Raw genomic sequence first — 23222 nt, forward strand, 5'->3', positions numbered from 1 at the left:
TCTTTTGAACCTTTGCTCCCTTTCTGCTTTGGGAGGAATCGGATTTTCCTCATGTCGTGCATTCCTAGCATATACCTGTAAAAATAAGAGAGCCGCAAAAGTAAAAGAAGTACTCAGATCATCTACTTGAGTAAAAGTAGAAGTACTCAGATCTGGTACTTGAGTAAAAGTAGAAGTAATCAGGTCTTGTACTTCAGTAAAAGTAGAAGTACTCAGATCTTGTACTTCAGTAAAAGTAGAAGTACTCAGATCTTGTACTTCAGTAAAAGTAGAAGTACTCAGATCTTGTAGTTCAATAAAAGTAGAAGTACTCAGATCTTGTACTTGAGTAAAAGTAGAAGTACTCAGACCTTGTACTTGAGTAAAAGTAGAAGTACTCAGATATTGTACTTGAGTAAAAGTAGAAGTACTCAGATCTTCTACTTGAGTAAAAGTAGAAGTACTCAGATCTTGTACTTGAGTAAAAGTAGAAGTATTCAGATATTGTACTCGAGTAAAAGTAGAAGTACTCAGATCTTGTACTTGAGTAAAAGTAGAAGTACTCAGATCTTGTACTTGAGTAAAAGTAGAAGTATTCAGATATTGTACTCGAGTAAAAGTAGAAGTACTCAGATCTTGTACTTGAGTAAAAGTAGAAGTACTCAGATCTTGTACTTGAGTAAAAGTAGAAGTACTCAGATCTTGTTCTTGATTAAAAGTAGAAGTACTCAGATCTTGTACTTGAGTAAAAGTAGAAGTACCAGAGTGTAGGAATACTCTGTTACAGTAAAAGTCCTGCATTCAAAATGTTCCTCAAGTGAAAGTAGAAAAGTATTCTCATCAAAATATAGTGAAAGACAGTAAAAGTAGTCATTGTGCTGATTGGTCCATTTCAGAATAATATATATGATATGTTTTATAATGATTGATCATGAAAGTGTTCTCAAAGCTGGTAAAGGTGCAGCTAGTTTGAATGACTTTGTATACTGCAGGGTAGCTGGTGAATGTATTAGTACACAGTAATAGCACACAGGTAACATTACGTTTGTTGGAGGAGAGCCAATCCCTATCTTGGGTTATTTTTGCACTGTACAGATGAAGTCTCAGGGAGGTCAGTGTGTGACAGTTCCAAGTTTAGATAATTGTTAATGAGATTGTCCTCCAGGTTGACTTGTGTTGTGAAACGTCTGTCCCCTGGTGTAATCTTAATTCCTCCTTAGCTTTCGCTGTCTGCAACGGGACAGAGCTAAGTTATGACTGATTGTGTAAGAGTTAATTAAAGGTCACCTATTATGAAAAATCCACTTTTTCACTTTGTCTCCTCTACATCAACATGTGTCCCCTCTTCTCCATGTCTCTTCTACATCAACATGTGTCCCCTCTTCTTCATGTCTCTTCTACATCAACATGTGTCCCCTCTTCTTCATGTCTCCTCTACATCAACATGTGTCCCCTCTTCTCCATGTCTCTTCTACATCAACATGTGTCCCCTCTTCTTCATGTCTCTTCTACATCAACATGTGTCCCCTCTTCTTCATGTCTCTTCTACATCAACATGTGTCCCCTCTTCTTCATGTCTCTTCTACATCAACATGTGTCCCCTCTTCTCCACGTCTCTTCTACATCAACATGTGTCCCCTCTTCTTCACGTCTCTTCTACATCAACATGTGTCCCCTCTTCTTCACGTCTCTTCTACATCAACATGTGTCCCCTCTTCTTCACGTCTCTTCTACATCAACATGTGTCCCCTCTTCTTCATGTCTCTTCTACATCAACATGTGTCCCCTATTCTTCATGTCTCTTCTACATCAACATGTGTCCCCTCTTCTTCATGTCTCTTCTACATCAACATGTGTCCCCTCTTCTTCATGTCTCTTCTACATCAACATGTGTCCCCTATTCTTCATGTCTCTTCTACATCAACATGTGTCCCCTCTTCTCCATGTCTCTTCTACATCAACATGTGTCCCCTCTGTGGAAAGAGACTCTGAAAGTTTCAGGAACAAAGATTCTCTCTCTTTTTGATCCATTTCTATAAAAACCTGTCTGAAAATGAGCTGATCAGATTTTGGACACTTTATGATGTCATAACGATGTTTTGTCTTGTGTAACCATTAGCCAATCAGCAACCAAGGTAACCCCCCCCCCCCCCCCCCCCCCCTTATCACCTGAATCTCCTCCTAGAGCACCATTGAGTTCTTTGTAACCAAATATCTCTCAGAGGGGCGTGGGGAGGGGCTCCTTATTTTCATCTAAAGTAACAGACAGAGAATCAGCACTTTGGAAACAGGGCTGAAACAGAGGGGATTATGGGTAATGCTGCAATGATCTGTTTGGTGTTTCAGCCAATCAGAGACAGGTTCTGTATATATCTGAGACCTGTGATATATTGATGAGAAACAGTGTGATAGGGGACCTTTAAAGTATACACACATGAACTGACATGAAAAATATTCCCAAGATGCAAGGTGAGCATTTTATATGACAGGAAATGTATATCCCACACTTTTGAGGTGTCGTCGTTTTGAGAAAAGTGTCTTGTCAGCTTTAAGAGTCTAGATAGAGACTATGATGCTGATTCAATTAACTTCCTGTTTTTTTTCTTAAATGATGGACAAAAGCAGGATGTGTCCACGTTTCCTGTTTCTTTCTGAACTGGGAACATTCTTTGCAAAGTCTCAGCACATTTCTTTTCAAATCTGGCCAAAAAAATCGACAGTAGTTTGGCTTCCATGTTAATGCGAGGTTTAAATCCTGCTTCCTTTGTGATCATGGAAGACTGTTGCTTACAGTTTCGGAATTACACCAAGGGCAACAGGGGGTCACATGTCAGAGTTTATCTGTCAAGACTTGAGCTGTGTGTGGGCGTCTTCAACAGCAAATATAACTTCTCCAAATGACAGAACACACGTGGAGAACAGTTAGCTGCGGTGAACTGCTTAAAGTAACTGATGATTTAAAACAATGATAACTGACGTCTGTAACTCTATGAATGAAAAGCTCCGTGTCATTGTGGGCTAAATTTAGCGTTTGGTGGTGGGCTTAAAGTGGCCAGGATGTCAAGCTTCTTTTAGAAAGGGTATTAGTGAGTCTGGTCAGTTTTAAATGGATAATTAACAGGAGGGTTCTTCGTTTATTATTTAAAACAAAAATGTCATTTTCTGATACTGCTTCTAGCATTCTACCTACTAGCATTGCATTTAATATAACCCTGTACATATTGCTTGTTGCTGTATGCACTTTGACACTAAAGCATTCTGAATTTGATAATCAAGCTGAATCTGTAAGTTGCCTTGCCAAAATGTAAACAATAAGTTGTTAAACATGGATTAATAATCAGCCATTTTGCAGTTTATATGGACAAATAAAACACATTTTTTAAAGGATCTATAGTTAACCTATCCTCTTTTGTTTGTTTGTTTGTTGATAAATATTTTACTTTGAAAGCTAGTACTAATTAGTCGTTTGTGTTAACTAGGTTATAAAAATACCTTTGGCTGGTGTTGATAACAATGAAGTATATTATTAGTCAGGCATGTATTTATGCTAATGTGGGTTTTTTACACTACATGACATGACATGTCATTTGTTAGACGCTTTTATCCAAAGCGACTTACATACATTCACTACTGAGGACAATCCCCACAGGAGCACTTTGGGGTGAAGTGTCTCAGGGACACAACGACATGCTGACTGCAGTGGGACTCAAACTTGCTACCCCCTGATTCGAAGTCCAGCAATCTATCCACTGAGCCACAGCCGCCACTCTGTTCACTCTCTAGTCTCCAATTGCATACATATTTCAATGTCAGGCAGTGGCTCAGTCAGTAGAGGCTTGGACTGTGAGCCGTAGGGTCGCCGGTTCAAGTCCCCGACCAGACCTAAATGTGGAGTGTGGATTGCTACTTGGAGATGTCCCAGTTCACCTCCTGGGCCCTGCCGTGGTGCCCTTGAGCAAGGCACCGGACACCCCCCTTCCCCCCCCACTCCAATTGCTGGCTGGGCGCTGTACAATAGCTGCTCACTGCTCCTACTAGACTGGATGGGTTCAAAGCAGAGAACACATTTCACTGTGTGCTGTGTGCTCTGCATGTGAGACCATTAAAGAGGGGTTCATCCCTCCCCATTCTATTCTATTATTTAAATGTTAACGTGTCATTATTAACAGATGGTCCACAATGATTTATCTTACTATAAAGACAGAACAAGTGTTTGGAGGTTTAACACAAGCAAAGGATTTATTTATGATTTGCTAAACCCAATCTATAAAGCACAGCTAAATAATTGATTAGATGAATGAAGACACAAAAAACCATCTCTGCAATATCTTGTTACAAAGTGGTTTACAGATTTTAAACAAAACAATACGTTAAGCAGACTTGTTAACACATCTGCAGAAAGTATTGTTTTGTTTAAAATGTGTAAACCACTTTCTAATAAAGACGTGCTTACACATCTGCAGCAACAGAAATATTAGATCAGTATGTAAAGCAGATGTAAAGCAGATGTATTTACCTGGAATATGGAGGTCCTTCATGTCCGTCCCTCAGGCTCAGCGCACTGCGACTCAACACCTGAACAAGAGAGGGAGAGTCGGAGACTAAGTCCTTCTTCAATCCTATTAGTGCAGTGTATTAGTGCACTGATGTAATGCTGCATCCACATTTTTAAAGAATAAACTAAGTACACATCATATAAAATGTCATACCGAGTAATAATACATTATACGTATGAAGACTAAAAGATCATTTTGTATTCTGTGTTGATAATGTCACAGTTATAGCTTTATTTACATGAACATCTAAAAAAACACAACAAAAATACCATATGTTGCCAGTGAATATATACAACACAATACATACAAGAAGAAAGTATAGGGGGGATTTAAGGAACTCTTTATGTGAAGGAGAGGGAAAATACTCAATCATATTAGGTTTTAAAAACACTTCAGTCGATTGCTGCTTCTTTATTAAACTATTTAACCAACAAATATTATAAACTGTGCTGGTATTAATCACAACTGTCACTTGACCTTGCACTATTGTCTGCATACGTACATATATGGTGTCTCTATTAATTGTATTAGGTGATAATAATCATAGACTGTAAATGATCAGATACAGCCTATGGTTTACAGTTTGTTTCTGCTGCCCCCAAGTGGACAAACAAGTGAAAGAGTGACTATAGGTGGGATTATTTCCACCGGTTAAAGTAAGAGGATGACATACATTGTTAATAAACTGGTTTGCTTTAATACAAATAAACTAATCACTAGTAATATCAACCATTTACATCTTGACATCTTCTTGCCGTAATTTTCGTCAACGCAACTTTCACTTTGATTGACGTCTGCTTCAAGCCAATAGTCATAGCCGAGTTCGCCTTCTAACCAATCACAGAGGAGGATGAGTTGGCGGGAGAAGAAGAGGCGGGGCTTTAGTGTAATTTCCTAACCAATCAGCGCACATCCCTCACCAAAAGACCGGAAGAACATGCTGTTGTTGTCATCTGTGACATGCTGCATGCTGCTCACCTTTCACCTCCACGGTGCTCGACCATGGGAGCTCGACCCTGACCGGATTTACATCTTGAGATCTCCTTGAGGTCATTTTCATCCACGTAATTTTTACTATGATTGACGTCTGCTTCAAGCCAATAGTCATAGCCGAATTCGCTTTCTAACCAATCACAGACGAGGATGAGTTGGCGGGAGAGGAAGAGGCGGGGCTTTCGCGTGCTTTCCTAACCAATCAGCACACACCCCTCACCAAAAGACCGGAAGCACATGCTTGTTGTTGTCATGTGTGACATGCTGCTTGGAAGAAGCTAGTATTTTGTGTGTTTTTTGACCGTGTAAAGAGACAGAAAATGGCGGCGGTAGTTGCTACACCTGTCAGCCCCACGGAGCTAGACCCTGAACGGATTGAGGAGGAGATCCGCGGAGGACCCGAGGCGGAGGAGGAGGTCGCCCCGCCGCAGACAACAGGCCCCGGGACACGGCTCTCTAAACTCCCGCTGGCCCGGATCAAAGCTCTCATGAAGACCGACCCGGACGTGTCTCTGGCCAGCCAGGAGTCCGTGTTCATCATCGCTAAAGCCACGGTAAATAACAAACATGTAGGAGGAGGAAGTCCTGAAACAACACAGAGCTGCCTTAGCTTTCACAATGTGATACTAGATTCAAGATGCAAGGCTTGTATTGTCATGTGTTCATAACTACAGTGTAGATATATCAATGGAAATCTTTGGTCACAGGCTCCTCCCATCAGTGCAACACAATAAAACAGATACAATAGTTGAAATAGTGCAAGTAAATATAACAGAATAGAATCCTTTATTGTCATTATATAGGTACAATGAGATGAGTGGAGCTACTCCTTTTTTTAAGTTGCCATCAAAATACAAATAAAATAGGATAGAAATATTGCAATGAGAGTCTATATACAAGTAATTGGAATATGATATGTTAGATAAATAATTACTACTATTACTACTGTGAGTTTAAAGCAAGTTAGTCCATAAAGAGTCTTCAGTCAATGTACTGTGATTATCCTCTTTAATAATAGTGAATATGCCCTGTATATACTGTATAAATGAGCATTATGCTTATTACAGTTAACTATAAAGCGCCCCTGCTAAATAAAGGCATCCCAAAATGCACATGTACACACCTTATATTATTTAATTGGATTATAATAGATGTACTACTACTGATCACAAATAGTGAAGTTGTTTATTGCATTGTATATTAGATAAGAGGTACTTTATTGATCCCAAATTGGGGAATGTTTGCATTGCAGCAGCATGGAAACAAAACAAGGCATTGCCTAGAAATGTTCAACGCCTTGTAGAGATGTTTGCAGCAGCTTTTGCTACAAGATCTGACCCGCTTCACAGAAACCAAAAGTAATTTATACAAAGGAGAAGGAAACAAAAGGGACATAACACATGCTTATTATCACAGGTAAGACCCGTATGAGGAGATGCCCAGTCTTTTGTATTCAAGGTGTGAAAAAGCCTGGGAAAGACAGCCGCCGTTTACAATAGAACTGATTTAATCTGTGAGAACATCCACCCAAGAAAGAAAGTTAAAGTGACATATATATATATATATATAATTAAAATAGACTTGTGATACATGTCTACGATAGACATATTTTAGGTCACATTTCCAAGACCAAAAGATATTGATAGGAAGATATCAGATATTCCTCTTCGTGTCTGAATTGGTTTTCAGAATATTAATTGATGTCTTTGTTCCAGGAGTTGTTTGTTGAGATGATTGCCAAAGATTCCCTGGTGTACGCCCAGCAAGGGAAGAGGAAAACTCTGCAGAGGAAAGACCTGGGTGAGTGCTCTGAATACATTTACACTGAAATGCAAGGATGGAGAAAGGAGATTAAAATGTTGTGTAATTTAATGGAAAAATAAAGTTTTCTAAAGTTATTTTTTATTATTTGAAAATGGATTTACGGTATGGACTTATGGTTGTTCAGCTGACAGACTTGAGGCCTGTACTACGAAGCTGGATTTTTGCTTAGCGAGCTAACTTCAGGGAAAACTCTGGATTTCCGGTCCTACGGCGCTGGTTCTCTTCTTAAAAGACTAGATCTCCATGGTAACTGATGCTGAACGGCTAGCCTGCTCCGGAGTTAGGTTCCAGGATAAGAGCTCAACTCAGTGAAAGCACCGCCTGCTGACCAATCAGAGCTCAGTGTGTAGAGTTTAAAGCGATCAAGTCATATTACAGGAGAAAGGAAATACAGAAAAGCTGCCGTTGCAGGAAAGACGGCCGGCAAAAATCACCGACTGTGTGAACGTGAACATTAATAGAATATCAACTCCCATCTTCAGAGCAATCTGACTATTATAACATTAGCGTGAAGAAAGCTTACTTAAATATCTGCCACAACATAAGTAACCGGATCAGAGTAACATTAAGTACAGTCCGCGGCATATCATATCATAATGTATCATATATCTCCTTATCTGAGTCAGCTGAGCCGTATCTGGCCGTGCAACACTCACAGTGTCACATACTGTATGCAGAAGTATTATTTTAAGCAACTCATTAAGTTGAGGAAACACTCGAGTCAAATGTAATGAAAGTCAGATCGTGTCTTAGACGGGGCAGTGATATCATGAACCTGTTCATGTACGCATTCAAACACTTGTTCTGTTACCAGCTGTATTCACCTTGCAGGTGCAGCTATGTGGCTTTGATCCTGGATAAAGTGTTTAAGTCATGGATGTTTAAAGTTTAACTTCTTCATATTTGTCTAATATTATAGTTCACTTTTCATTCAGGAAGTATGATGCTGCGCTGTCAGTATCGCTGCTCAATTAATCGTATCTTAATCGTAATTATCATTTTGGCTTTTATGACTTGGCTTTACGATTTATGAAAACAACATCATCTAAATAAAACAATTATTTATTTTTTAAATGTACATTTTTATTTTTATTGGTTTTTCAGTTGAATCATACTTAAAGTTCAGGTTAATCAACTAAGTAAAAGGATAATCGTTTTTAATAATCGTGATATCAATTATTGACCCAAATAATCGAGATTATGATTTTTGCCATAATCGAGCAGCCCTAGCTGTCAGTACACTTGTCCATGTTTGTGATTGGTCAAATGCTGCTAACCCCGCCCCTTTCACATGAACACGCACTCAGCCGGACAGAGAAACCCTGGCTTGAGTTACCGAGTTGATAACCAGCGTCGTAGGACCGCTTAGCGAGAGCGCGTTTGCTTTGGGTTGGTTAAGCCAGATAACTCAAATATATCCAGGGTCTGTTGAACTGGATTCGTAGTACAGGGCACTGGTTGTGACTTTCTAACTTAAATTGGCATGCTGTTACATCTGTGTAAAGGATGTGTTCATCTGACTGACCAGTGTTTATTAGCACTGCTCTATAGAAACCTAAAAAATGTTTATGAACCAGTTTTAACTTTTCCATTTGTTTCGCTTCCACAGACAACGCAATAGAGGCCATAGATGAATTTGCATTTCTTGAAGGTAAGCCTTGCCATGACTTTAAAATGTTAAGGGTTTTTTATACCTTAATATAGTTCAGAAGAACAGCATGCTCTTCCAGATGTGTTCTTGTATTTGTTGTCTAATGGGTCTTTATTCTCTCTGTAGGCACGCTAGATTAAACGGAAAGAGAGGGGAACATGGAGTATCTGCCACCATCCAAGAAACGTTTCTTACAGAGAATTTATTGAGAACATCTTTCTGGTATTTTCAAAGCGACTCTCAAATGGGATATTTATAAATCCTTTTCTACAATGTATCATTAAGACTTTTCATACTTAATGTTGAAGTCATCAGTGGTAATGTGTACATTTTTTTGTAAATATTTGTGAAATACAACTGTACAATGAAATAAATGTAAGTTTTAAAGAATTTTGTGAGAATGAAACAGTCAATCATATCAGTTTGTCACTCACACATTTGCAAGATAATTATTTTCCTCCTTCCACTTTCCTAAGGGCTCTAGATTTTAGACTTTGGCAAAATTAAACATATGTAGTATTACATTAAAAACGAAGAAAACTACACTCTGTTGCACACTGTTTAACGACTACTTTATCAGCTTAATGCTGGACTAATTCAACCCACAATCTTTGTGCCATTTCTAAGTAACTTTTTTCGTTTTATTACGTGATCACTATGATGGAAACTTCTGGAGCAATGGAGACGAAACTCAAGAGAGAGACAAGCCTGATCCCAATACCCCTCCTCGACTCCTCTCTTCCGGTACGTCCACACAGCAGCTTTGAGAAAATCTTGGAGCTGGGCGTGTCTGAGAGCTTGGGGATTTTTCGCGAGCAACAACCAATCACATGAATCTCCCGCCCCCAGCATACAAAGCAAAAAACCCCGGGGATTTTATGCAAGCAATATATATATATATTATATAAACTCCCCAAACAGGTGAAAACCTACCAGTTTCACCCACTGTCTCTGCCACCTCCCTCCATGCCTGGTTCCTCCGGTTTGTATCCCGGTAAATAGTTCTGGTCGTAAAGAACCGGGTAATTTGCTACCGTAATTTCTCGGTCTGGCTCTCCCAGCTTGCACGCGGTTTGATTGGCTAGCGCTTGAACTGTCAGATTTGCATAAACGGGATTTGATTGGCTGACGTTTTCCAGCTCAGCTTCAAAAGTTGAACATCGCTCAACTTTTGGATCCTGAAAATCCTGGAAATCTTCGCTTCGCTTCCCCACAATGCAGTTCAGTGAAAAGCGAGGCAAAGTGACGTCATCCCCATTCAAAGTCAATGGGCAGAGAAGCGTTGGAAGCGTTGGAAGATTTGTTTAAAGCTGCTTTGTGGACGTACCGTACCGTTCCCCTCCTCCGGGATTTGACCCGGAAATCGATCAAGACACGCCATTTTGAAGGACGTCCCAATAGCTGAAATGCACACGGAGGGGTGAGGCAGGATGGGTGCGGGAGAAGGGGTGTGGGAGGAGACGAAAGGGAGGATACCCATGGAGGATACACGCGAGCACACTACGCGGAAGTGTTTTCACTACTCGCGTATAAAAGCCCCGCCCCCACCTTCACAGCTGGTCCATTTCAACAGAGGAAAACCGACAACTGGAAGATGAGTGGAAAAGCGTCACATAAATGTATAAGTGCTTACAGCTCCGTGGGAATTATGTGCAATTCATTTCTAAAAGGCTTTCACATTACTATAATTATAGTTTTATTTAAATGTATGCTACATTTTACACCAAAACGGAACACAAAAGCAGGACCAACCATCATAAAATGAATTCCTTGACTAACAAGAGAAAGATTCACTCATTTAAATAAATATTTAACAACAAATGGGCCGGTTCTAAAGGGTTATTCAGTTAAGCCCGATGAGAGGGGATACAGCTGTGCACATGTCATCATTAACAGACGTCGTTTAGGAGTGACGTTTGAGTGAACGAGGACATCCCAATTAATACCTGAGGACTCCTCTGTCCTCGCGTCTCTCGCTCGCATCTCAGGAGCGTCCACACAGCAGCGTGCGACATGTGCTGCCGCCACGAGGTGACAGCGGTTGCCCGGCCAATTCTGAAGATCTCTTCCTTAGTTGGAGGTTTTAACTCGTTCAGAGTGTATGATCAACCTTCTTCGTTAACAACACTAAACAAACAGGGCACTAAAGCCCTTGCCACACGATAACGATAACGGACCGCAATCATTATCAAAAAAGTCTTCCGTCCACACGCAACAGGCACCAGAAACGTGTCCGTTCACACGAGACCGCTCAAACGCTGGAGACGCTGTAGTACATATGCCAGGCCTGTAAGTGGCGCTGTAGTCCTGCCACAAAAGCAGCGAAGAAGACTTCCCGCGCATGGTTGCCATGGTTGCCCTTCTGTTTACTCTCCGCTGTGGACGCTGTGCCTCTTTTTTTTCCCTCCCCGAGGCAAGCGTTTGGTCCTGCTGTAAATCTCTCCGGTAGTCCACCAGCAGATGAAAAACACCCACCTCTCCGCCTCTTCCAAGGGACGAGGGGACCGTGCGGCAGAGTTTCAGTTAGAATATTTTTCGCCGGTCAACATGTACGTTAAAGTTTAAATCTTCCGGACAAAATTAGAAAAGTGCCCGGTGAGATGTCTTCTTTGTTATTTATTGAGCTTTAAAACAAATGAATTACGACTATCTAATAATATGAGAATAATAAAACGGAGCTTCTCTTTTCCTCCCCCTCTTCTGACAGCTGATCTCTGAGCAGGAGAGGCGGGGCTATTGCATCATCGTTATCAGGACATGATCGTATAGGCGTAAACAAGGAGCCGTTTGCCCCCCAAGAGTGTCTGTCGTTTTCTGCGTTTCCGTGTCGGCCTCGTCTGGCCGAACCGTCTATCTGATGGAGAACTGTAGCAGATACGACCGTTATCATCCTCGTGTGGCTGCAGCCTAAATGTAACTAAAACTGTTGTCCATGGCCCAAGAATGTACGACAGTGGGGCTTACGCACCCGATAAGACTGACTCCACGATGTCCACGAACCATAAACTATCTCAGGTCAGCTTGCTTGGTCATGAACAACAACAAGGAACCAGAGCTGCTCCTCCTTAAGAGGGATATCAGCAATATCACAAGACTGTAGACCGTAGACCTATGCCATGGGAAAGGAGAAAGTGATGGACTGGGATACCTAAGCAAAAGATTCCCCAACAATCAGCATTTATGTGCACTTTCCTCCAGGGCTCCCTTCTCCGTTATTTCCTCTACCGTCGGTTTTGTGAAATGCCCCAGCTCAGCCTCACCCTCAGAATAAATAATCTGGAGTTTTATGGAAGAAGGAGCCAAATAAACCTTTTTATCAGATTATCAAAAACCTGTCGAGTGAATCAATATTACTCAGGGAACACCCTCAGAGGTTTATAGATGAAATGAGAGCATGTCTCCCCCGGTTGGGAAACCACATTGTGCTACGTCACTACCAGACGTGGGAGAAGTACTCAGACCTAGTACTTTAGTAAAAGTAGAAGTACTCAGACCTAGTACTTTAGTAAAAGTAGAAGTACTCAGATCTTGTTCTTGAGTAAAAGTAGAAGTACTCAGATCTTGTACTTGAGTAAAAGTAGAAGTACTCAGATCTTGTTCTTGAGTAAAAGTAGAAGTACTCAGATCTTGTACTTGAGTAAAAGTAGAAGTAACCAGATCTTGTACTTGAGTAAAAGTAGAAGTACTCAGGTCTTGTTCTTGAGTAAAAGTAGAAGTACTCAGATCTTGTTCTTGAGTAAAAGTAGAAGTACTCAGATCTTGTTCTTGAGTAAAAGTAATAGTCCCAGAGTGTAGGAATACTCTGTTACAGTAAAAGTCCTGCATTCAAAATGTTCCTCAAGTGAAAGTAGAAAAGTATTCTCATCAAAATATAGTGAAAGACAGTAAAAGTAGTCGTTGTGCAGATTGGTCCATTTCAGAATAATAGATATGATATGTTTTATAATGATTGATCATGAAAGTGTTCTCAAAGCTGGTAAAGGTGCAGCTAGTTTGAATGACTTTGTATACTGCAGGGTAGCTGGTGGATTTACTCCAGGTGGAACTAAAGTCTGATTCAACACTTGATTAGATTTCACATCATTCATCCACATCTGTGAAGTAACAAAAGGTATTAAATACACTTGACTTGATTATATTTAACATCCTGCACCATCACCTCTCTCCAATGTGCTGATCCTGGGACCTCCAGAGCTGTTATTGACTTATTGGTTGCAGACACTCATAAGTAAACCTCAAATACAATTTTTGAGGCCAATATCCTACAAATATATAACTTATATCTTGCATATATCCATGCATATTTATTATAACGATATTTTTGGACTACATCAACATATCAAGGATCCCTTACATTTGGTTGTGAAATAAATATGTACAGAGGGGGAAATTCTACAGTTAGAAAACAATTAGCGCTCACTGGTGGACAAACATGGTAACACAGAATGACTGCAACATACAGTATATTATTTGCAGTTCCTTTCGGTAAATATTTATATTCGTACACACATTTCTTTTTCATTATTGGCTCATCCCAATTAATCTGTTATACGCTAACATCAGTGATCAGATGGGATTTATTTTGGAGCATTGGGAGAGATGGATTGTAACGGAGGTGATCTCTGGGGCCATAGATCTCGGCCTCCATTACGGATTGTGTAGCTTCGTTGTTGGCGAGGTGTATGTAGTGTGTGCATCTGGTGCCCTGTGTTATCTCCTCCCCCTCACCTGTGTCCTGTTGGGTTGATTGGTCTGTGTGCATTTAGGCTCTGGGGTTTTCCTGTTGGGCAGGTAGTGTGTGTGAGATCCTTGTGGCTGGTGACTGTGCTCACAAAAACAGCAAGATTGAGGATGTGCCCTGGGATCGAGTTTAATAAATGCCCACACCGGGTTATATTTTTGGACGTTCTGCCTCTGCTTCCTTGCTTGGTCGGGCCGCTCAATTGTCAGCTTCACATGGATAAAGATGATTTTTGTATTTGACATCATGGTATATACTATTTTCTCAATAGTGAATACAGTACATTTCTTGGAAAAGTGATTTAAATATAAATATCTGGCACTAGCATTTGTTGAATACTCCATTCTGCTGCTGCAGCTGTACTTTAAAGGTCCCCTGTTACACTGTTTCTCATCAATATATCACAGGTCTCAGATATATCCAGAGCCTGTCTCTGATTGGCTGAAATACCAAACAGATCATTGCAGCATTACCCATAATCCCCTCTGTTTCAGCCCTGTTTCCAAAGTGCTGATTCTCTGTCTGTTACTTTAGATGAAAATAAGGAGCCCCTCCCCTCGCCCCTCTGAGAGACATTTGGTTACAAAGAACTCAATGGGGGGGGGGGGGGGGGGGGGGTTACCTTGGTTGCTGATTGGCTAATGGTTAAACAAGACAAAACGTCGTTATGACATCATCAAGTGGCCAAAATCTGATCAGCTCATTTTCAGACAGGTTTTTATAGAAATGGATCAAAAAGAGAGAGAATCTTTGTTCCTGAAACTTTCAGAGTGTCTTTCCACAGAGGGGACACATGTTGATGTAGAAGAGACATGAAGAAGAGGGGACACATGTTGATGAAGAAGAGGGGACACATGTTGATGTAGAAGAGACATGAAGAAGAGGGGACACATGTTGATGTAGAAGAGACATGAAGAAGAGGGGACACATGTTGATGTAGAAGAGACATGAAGAAGAGGGGACACATGTTGATGTAGAAGAGACATGAAGAAGAGGGGACACATGTTAATGTAGAAGAGACATGAAGAAGAGGGGACACATGTTGATGTAGAAGAGACATGACGAAGAGGGGACACATGTTGATGTAGAAGAGACATGAAGAAGAGGGGACACATGTTGATGTAGAAGAGACATGAAGAAGAGGGGACACATGTTGATGTAGAAGAGACATGAAGAAGAGGGGACACATGTTGATGTAGAAGAGACATGAAGAAGAGGGGACACATGTTGATGTAGAAGAGACATGAAGAAGAGGGGACACATGTTGATGTAGAAGAGAAATGAAGAAGAGGGGACACATGTTGATGTAGAAGAGACATGAAGAAGAGGGGACACATGTTGATGTAGAGGAGACATGGAGAAGTGGATTTTGCATAATAGGTGACCTTTAAAGTACAATTCAAGTCGGTGGTGAAACAGTGGAGTTTAAATATCCTGCTCAACACGTGAGACACTGAGAATCAGAGCGTTTGTATCAGGAATGTTTCCGAGTCTCTGCAGACCTGAGATGTGTGTTGTTCTTCCAGGAAGCATTTGTTAAACACATCCATAGTGTTCTGTTTCACACTCTCTGCACACAGTCGAGACCCTTTGAGTTTTTTGCAGCGGGGATTTTAAAAATAAATGCCCCGAGTGTGTTTAAGCTGATTTTCTGGGTTTAGTGTTTCGGGGAGTAATGAAACGGATCTGTGAGAAGCGCCCGGCGACTCCCTGCTGAGGAATGCCTCACTGGCACCGGGGAACAAGCAGTGCTCTTTTCTAATCAAATATAATCACATGTCGAAGGATTGGACAGCATTTTACTTCCACAGTCAATAAAGACATTCCATTAAGGAAGTCTCATGTGAAAAGAAAACGAAGTGGACCCCCCCCCCCCTCCCCTCCATACACAAAACAGGAGATGAACAACCAGGGACGAGCTGTTCTTTAAGGTCCTCAGAGATGGGAGAAGTACTCAGATCTTGTACTTGAGTAATATATATAATATCTATAACAGTAATCTATTCAGTTATCCATACGTTTCAATAAATAACAACATGTCCATACACATATTTAAGTGTGAGGGTGAAAGGACCAATGTCTCTTCTTCATCAACATGTGTCCCCTCTTCCTCATGTCTCTTCTACATCAACATGTGTCTCCTTTTCTTCATGTCTCTTCTGCATCAACATGTGTCCCTTCTTCTTCATGTCTCTTCTGCATCAACATGTGTCCCCTCTTCTTCATGTCTCTTCTACATCAACATGTGTCCCCTCTTCTTCATGTCTCTTCTACATCAACATGTGTCTCCTTTTCTTCATGTCTCTTCTGCATCAACATGTGTCCCCTCTTCTTCATGTCTCTTCTGCATCAACATGTGTCCCCTCTTCTTCATGTCTCTTCTACATCAACATGTGTCTCCTCTTCTTCATGTCTCTTCTACATCAACATGTGTCCCCTCTTCTTCATGTCTCTTCTACATCAACGTGTGTCCCCTCTTCTTCATGTCTCTTCTGCATCAACATGTGTCCCCTCTTCTTCATGTCTCTTCTACATCAACATGTGTCCCCTCTTCTTCATGTCTCTTCTACATCAACATGTGTCCCCTCTTCTTCATGTCTCTTCTACATCAACATGTGTCCCCTCTTCTTCATGTCTCTTCTACATCAACATGTGTCCCCTCTTCTTCATGTCTCTTCTAAATCAACATGTGTCCCCTCTTCTCCATGTCTCTTCTACATCAACATGTGTCCCCTCTTCTTCATGTCTCTTCTACATCAACATGTGTCCCCTCTTTTTCATGTCTCTTCTACATCAACATGTGTCCCCTCTTCTTCATGTCTCTTCTACATCAACATGTGTCCCCTCTGTGGAAAGAGACTCTGAAAGTTTCAGGAACAAAGATTCTCTCTCTTTTTGATCCATTTCTATAAAAACCTGTCTGAAAATGAGCTGATCAGATTTTGGCCACTTTATGATGTCATAACGATGTTTTGTTTTGTGTAACCATTAGCCAATCAGCAACCAAGGTAACCCCCCCCCCCCCCCCCCATTGAGTTCTTTGTAACCAAATCTCTCTCAGAGGGGCGTGGGGAGGGGCTCCTTATTTTCATCTAAAGTAACAGACAGAGAATCAGCACTTTGGAAACAGGGCTGAAACAGAGGGGATTGTGGGTAATGCTGCAATGATCTGTTTGGTGTTTCAGCCAATCAGAGACAGGTTCTGGATATATCTGAGACCTGTGATATATTGATGAGAAACTATATAACAGGGGACCTTTAATGTCTTTAGTGCAGAGAATAAGTAAGACATTTTCTGAATTCCTCACAGCTTGTCTGTTTCATACATCTTTCCGTTCGTCTCGCTTCAGGGATCAGCTGAAGTATTGCCCCCCCCCCCCCGTGTTTTATCCCTCGGAAATCCCATTCAGGTACAGTAAGCTCTCTTAAAGCTGCACAGGGAAGGAAGACGTCCCTCCCCCCCCCCACACATTTCACTGCTGGTTCTTCTGTTTGATTGCCTTCATGTCTGCGAGTCCGCTCACCTTGACAGGAGATATTTTAATTGCTGCAGAGATATGCAGAAAATGTATCTGGCTCTCACAAGTGGACCTGTAGTCATGTGGAAGGTATGTTTTTGCAGCTGACATTCCAACCTGATTTCTGGGGTCAATTTCTTGAACAGTAAACCCCACCTCCTCCACACACACACACACACACACACACACACACACACACACACACACACACACACACACACACACACACACACACACACACACACACACACACACACACACACACACACACACACACACACACACACACACACACACACACACACACACACACACACACACACACACACACACACACACACACACACACACACACACACACACACACACACACACACACACACACACACACACACACACTTTTACCCTGACCTCACCCCTCAGTGCATAGACGGCATATTTTCACATCCAGGGATCGGATGTGTTTGCCCATAGCGACATGTTGTTGCCTTATTGTCTGAATATCTCTTAAGTCTTCCAGGAGCCAGGGGATCATTTGTTCTGTGTTACGATTTGTTTAACCACAGGAATCTTGGGCAGGCACAGATTGATCTACGCTTACAAAATGTGTCACATTAGTGTCTAAAACAATCTTTATTTTGCCTGAGAAGTGACTCGTGGCTCCAGTATCGCCCCGCCAGTGTACTTAACATTTGTACACTATGTCCAAAAGCGTTTAAGCTAATGAAGCGTGATCTATGGTTTAATTTGTAAGTCTAATTTTTGTTTTTCTAACTTTCTAGCATTTTTCCTGTCATCATTTCTCCCAAAAATATGTCATGGACCCATCCCAGAAGATTTAGGAAGATAGTTCTGTAAATTATAAAACTGTTAGGGGTGTATTTTGCATTCCTGTGTCCTTATTGTCAGTGATGCATCTTCTAGCAGATAACTGGCCAACATAAATTACTTCATGTCAGAAGTTTTATCTGCAACATAAATGATAGCGGAATCGTTTTTCGGCCATCTGAACCATCGACAATAAAAGTCAGACTTTGGTGTCAATCCAATAGCAATAACTTAGATACACGTTTCTCCACTTTACAACACCCTCAGTAGATAAGAGTCAAATGCGGCCGCAAGAAGACCTGTTGCTTAAATTCCAAGGAGGCAACATCATCTTCAGTTGAGCTTCACTTAGTTCAATGCAAGAAAACAATCAAACAAATACAAGCAGGTTGCTTAGAGTGAAGGAATACTCACAGTCAAAGTCCTGCATTCAAAATGTTACTCAACTATTCAGATCTTGTACTTGTGTAAAAGTAGAAGTACTCAGATCTTGTACTTGAGTAAAAGTAGAAGTACTCAGATCTTGTTCTTGAGTAAAGTAGAAGTACTCAGATCTTGTACTTGAGTAAAAGTAGAAGTACTCAGATCTTGTTCTTGAGTAAAGTAGAAGTACTCAGATCTTGTACTAGAGTAAAAGTAGAAGTACTCAGATCTTGTTCTTGAGTAAAGTAGAAGTACTCAGATCTTGTTCTTGAGTAAAGTAGAAGTACTCAGATCTTGTACTAGAGTAAAAGTAGAAGTACTCAGATCTTGTTCTTGAGTAAAGTAGAAGTACTCAGATCTTGTTCTTGAGTAAAGTAGAAGTACTCAGATATTGTACTTGAGTAAAAGTAGAAGTACTCAGATCTTGTTCTTGAGTAAAGTAGAAGTACTCAGATCTTGTACTTGAGTAAAAGTAGAAGTACTCAGATCTTGTTCTTGAGTAAAGTAGAAGTACTCAGATCTTGTTCTTGAGTAAAGTAGAAGTACTCAGATATTGTACTTGAGTAAAAGTAGAAGTACTCAGATCTTGTACTTGAGTAAAAGTAGAAGTATTCAGATCTTATACTTGAGTAAAAGTATAAGTACTCAGATCTTGTACTAGAGTAAAAGTAGAAGTACCCAGGTCTTGTACTTGAGTAAAATTAGAAGTACTCAGATATTGTACTTGAGTAAAAGTAGAAGTACTCAGGTCTTGTACTTGAGTAAAAGTAGAAGTATTCAGATCTTGTACTTGAGTAAAAGTAGAAGTACTTAGATCTTATACTTGAGTAAAAGTAGAAGTATTCAGATCTTGTTCTTGAGTAAAAGTAGAAGTACTCAGATCTTGTTCTTGAGTAAAAGTAGAAGTATTCAGATATTGTACTTGAGTAAAAGTAGAAGTACTCAGATCTTGTACTTGAGTAAAAGTAGAAGTACTCAGATCTGGTACTTGAGTAAAAGTAGAAGTACTCAGATCTTGTACTTGAGTAAAAGTAGAAGTATTCAGATCTTGTTCTTGAGTAAAAGTGGAAGTACTCAGATCTTGTACTTGAGTAAAAGTAGAAGTATTCAGATCTTGTAGTTGAGTAAAAGTAGAAGTACTCAAATCTTGTACTTGAGTAAAAGTAGAAGTACTCAGAACTTGTTCTTGAGTAAAAGTAGAAGTACTCAGATCTTATTCTTGAGTAAAGTAGAAGTACTCAGATCTTGTTCTTGAGTAAAGTAGAAGTACTCAGATATTGTACTTGAGTAAAAGTAGAAGTACTCAGATCTTGTTCTTGAGTAAAAGTAGAAGTACTCAGATCTGGTACTTGAGTAAAAGTAGAAGTACTCAGATCTTGTACTTGAGTAAAAGTAGAAGTACTCAGATCTTGTACTTGAGTAAAAGTAGAAGTACTCAGATCTGGTACTTGAGTAAAAGTAGAAGTACTCAGATCTTGTACTTGAGTAAAAGTAGAAGTATTCAGATCTTGTTCTTGAGTAAAAGTGGAAGTACTCAGATCTTGTTCTTGAGTAAAAGTAGAAGTATTCAGATCTTGTAGTTGAGTAAAAGTAGAAGTACTCAAATCTTGTACTTGAGTAAAAGTAGAAGTACTCAGAACTTGTTCTTGAGTAAAAGTAGAAGTACTCAGATCTTATTCTTGAGTAAAGTAGAAGTACTCAGATCTTGTTCTTGAGTAAAGTAGAAGTACTCAGATATTGTACTTGAGTAAAAGTAGAAGTACTCAGATCTTGTTCTTGAGTAAAGTAGAAGTACTCAGATCTTGTACTAGAGTAAAAGTAGAAGTACTCAGATCTTGTTCTTGAGTAAAGTAGAAGTACTCAGATATTGTACTTGAGTAAAAGTAGAAGTACTCAGATCTTGTACTTGAGTAAAAGTAGAAGTACTCAGATCTTATACTTGAGTAAAAGTATAAGTACTCAGATCTTGTACTAGAGTAAAAGTAGAAGTACCCAGGTCTTGTACTTGAGTAAAAGTAGAAGTACTCAGATATTGTACTTGAGTAAAAGTAGAAGTACTCAGGTCTTGTACTTGAGTAAAAGTAGAAGTATTCAGATCTTGTACTTGAGTAAAAGTAGAAGTACTCAGATCTTATACTTGAGTAAAAGTAGAAGTATTCAGATCTTGTTCTTGAGTAAAAGTGGAAGTACTCAGATCTTGTACTTGAGTAAAAGTAGAAGTACTCAGATCTTGTTCTTGAGTAAAAGTAGAAGTACTCAGATCTTGTTCTTGAGTAAAAGTAGAAGTATTCAGATATTGTACTTGAGTAAAAGTAGAAGTACTCAGATCTTGTACTTGAGTAAAAGTAGAAGTACTCAGATCTGGTACTTGAGTAAAAGTAGAAGTACTCAGATCTTGTACTTGAGTAAAAGTAGAAGTATTCAGATCTTGTTCTTGAGTAAAAGTGGAAGTACTCAGATCTTGTACTTGAGTAAAAGTAGAAGTACTCAGATCTTGTTCTTGAGTAAAAGTAGAAGTATTCAGATCTTGTAGTTGAGTAAAAGTAGAAGTACTCAAATCTTGTACTTGAGTAAAAGTAGAAGTACTCAGAACTTGTTCTTGAGTAAAAGTAGAAGTACTCAGATCTTGTTCTTGAGTAAAAGTAGAAGTATTCAGATCTTGTACTTGAGTAAAAGTAGAAGTACTCAAATCTTGTACTTGAGTAAAAGTAGAAGTACTCAGATCTGGTACTTGAGTAAAAGTAGAAGTATTCAGATCTTGTACTTGAGTAAAAGTAGAAGTACTCAGATCTTGTACTTGAGTAAAAGTAGAAGTACCAGAGTGTAGGAATACTCTGTTACAGTAAAAGTCCTACATTCAAAATGTTCCTCAAGTAAAAGTAGAAAAGTATTCTCATCAAAATATTGTGAAAGTAGCGACAGTAAAAGTAGTCATTGTGCAGTAGAAGTACAAAGAAGCATAACATGGAAATACTCAAGTAAAGTACAAGTACCTCAGAAGTGTACTTAAGTACAGTACTTGAGTACATGTACTTTGTTATTTCCCACCATCAAACTAAAATGGAGGTAGATTGTGTGTGTCTGTGTCTATCCTTTCAAATGTAAAACTTCATCTGATCGATGTTCGTGTGCGATTCAAAAGCCTAATCAGGACTTTGAACAATCGTTTTAAACATATTCATCATTGGCAATGTCCGACTTTGGCATTTGAGTTTTGTCCTTTTTTTTTTTCAACCACAAGGTCGGTTCAAAAACTGTCTTGAAACAGTTGCGGCTCGACATCAACCGTACATCAATTCCTCTGGTTCCCTCGCACTAATCAGGTCCTGATGCTGCTCTCTGTTGAGGCCTCACAGTAATGGATGTTGATGCATGCCTTTTGGATAGAGCCTCCAGCTTATTCTTGTGGTGTTCAGTTATGGAAACTAAGTAACAATTTGATTATGATTTATGGTCAAATGGGGAGAGGCTGGAAATACATGTTTGGGACACATTTTTCAAACATCTGATTCCTTTTATTGGAGAAATATATTTTACATTCAGTTGGTAACGTTGGTGAGCCAAGCCCTTACAAGAAATAATGTAAAAACTAAAACTGGAATCAAATTATCAGCTGCCAGACTTCCTAGTTAGTTCTGTAAATTAAAAACATGTTTCTAGGGCGACTGTACGATTTGTCTTTTTAGTTTGAAGAACGATTTGGGACATGTTTCAATGGGGACTTGTACTGCACGGCCGACAGGTGCAAATGCATTACAGCCCAAAACTCTTTCATTAGGAGAAGCCACTGCAGTTTAAAAAACAATGCAAATAAAAAACCACAAATGTGCCAAAACACATGCAAATGAAGGCATGACTGTCACTGGAAGAAACTCACCAAAAATATGTTTTATTGGCATATTTTAACAATGTGATCACATTATTCCTTCTGATATACTGCAGATCTGCTGTAAGCTAGCTAGCTAACCTAATTGACACCATTTCTACTTTATATTTTCCAAGGCCCATAACTTTGACCCAGTGTATCAGTTCATGCTGACCTCACTGAGCACAGGCACCTGTAACCTTGGCTGCTGTGCTCTCAGTGTTCTGTCTCCCTGTTCCTGCCTGTTGGCGTCAGCTGATAGAGGTGTTATGATTCTATCTTGTTCTGCAGCATGTTGATTATTCTCTCTGAACTAAACACATGGGTCTGGGGTAGAGCTCTTCAGAATTGACGTCGCAACATACTGTGAAGTCAATCAATCAATCAATCAATGTTTATTTATATAGCCCAATATCACAAATGTTACATTTGTCTCAGTGGACTTCACAGTTTGGAAGTACTCACAAAGTACATGTACTCAAGTACTGTACTTAAGTACACTTCTGAGGTACTTGTACTTTACTTGAGTATTTCCATGTTATGCTTCTTTGTACTTCTACAAAGTAGTACTGCACAATGACTACTTTTACTGTCGCTACTTTCACTATATTTAGATGAGAATACTTTTCTACTTTTACTTGAGGAACATTTTGAATGCAGGACTTTTACTGTAACAGAGTATTCCTACACTCTGGTACTTCTACTTTTACTCAAGTACAAGATCTGAGTACTTCTACTTTTACTCAAGTACAAGACCTGAGTACTTCTACTTTTACTCAAGTACAAGACCTGAGTACTTCTACTTTTACTCAAGTACAAGATCTGAGTACTTCTACTTTTACTC

At 39.8% G+C, this 23222-nt stretch overlaps 2 protein-coding genes across 4 annotated transcripts in view; one reads left to right on the forward strand and one right to left on the reverse strand.

Annotated features, from left to right (window-relative positions):
* Positions 1-23222, reverse strand: part of LOC307044412 (serine/threonine-protein kinase NIM1) — a 43204-nt gene that overhangs the window by 11854 nt on the left and 8128 nt on the right. Inside the window, exons 1-3 of one of the 3 annotated variants that reach the window (XM_079689603.1) lie at positions 5514-5637; positions 4496-4554; positions 1-75 (exon numbers count right to left, since the gene is read on the reverse strand). The exon at positions 1-75 is cut by the window's left edge and continues 248 nt beyond it. In XM_079689603.1, coding sequence (XP_079545729.1) covers positions 1-71 — 71 coding nt within the window. In that variant the 5' untranslated portion in view covers positions 72-75; positions 4496-4554; positions 5514-5637. Of the gene's footprint in view, positions 76-4495; positions 4555-5455; positions 5638-23222 lie in introns of those variants that run through there. The other 2 variants (XM_079689601.1, XM_079689602.1) reach the window with 2 other exon arrangements.
* pole4 (polymerase (DNA-directed), epsilon 4, accessory subunit) lies at positions 5701-9393 on the forward strand. Its single transcript, XM_079689646.1, has 4 exons — positions 5701-6082; positions 7244-7328; positions 8962-9003; positions 9130-9393. The coding sequence occupies exons 1-4, from the start codon at positions 5849-5851 to the stop codon at positions 9141-9143; spliced, it is 375 nt and encodes a 124-aa protein (XP_079545772.1). The 5' UTR covers positions 5701-5848; the 3' UTR covers positions 9144-9393.

This window comes from Notothenia rossii (genome assembly GCF_949606895.1).
Source record: "Notothenia rossii genome assembly, chromosome: 1".
In the NCBI taxonomy this organism is placed as follows: domain Eukaryota; kingdom Metazoa; phylum Chordata; class Actinopteri; order Perciformes; family Nototheniidae; genus Notothenia; species Notothenia rossii.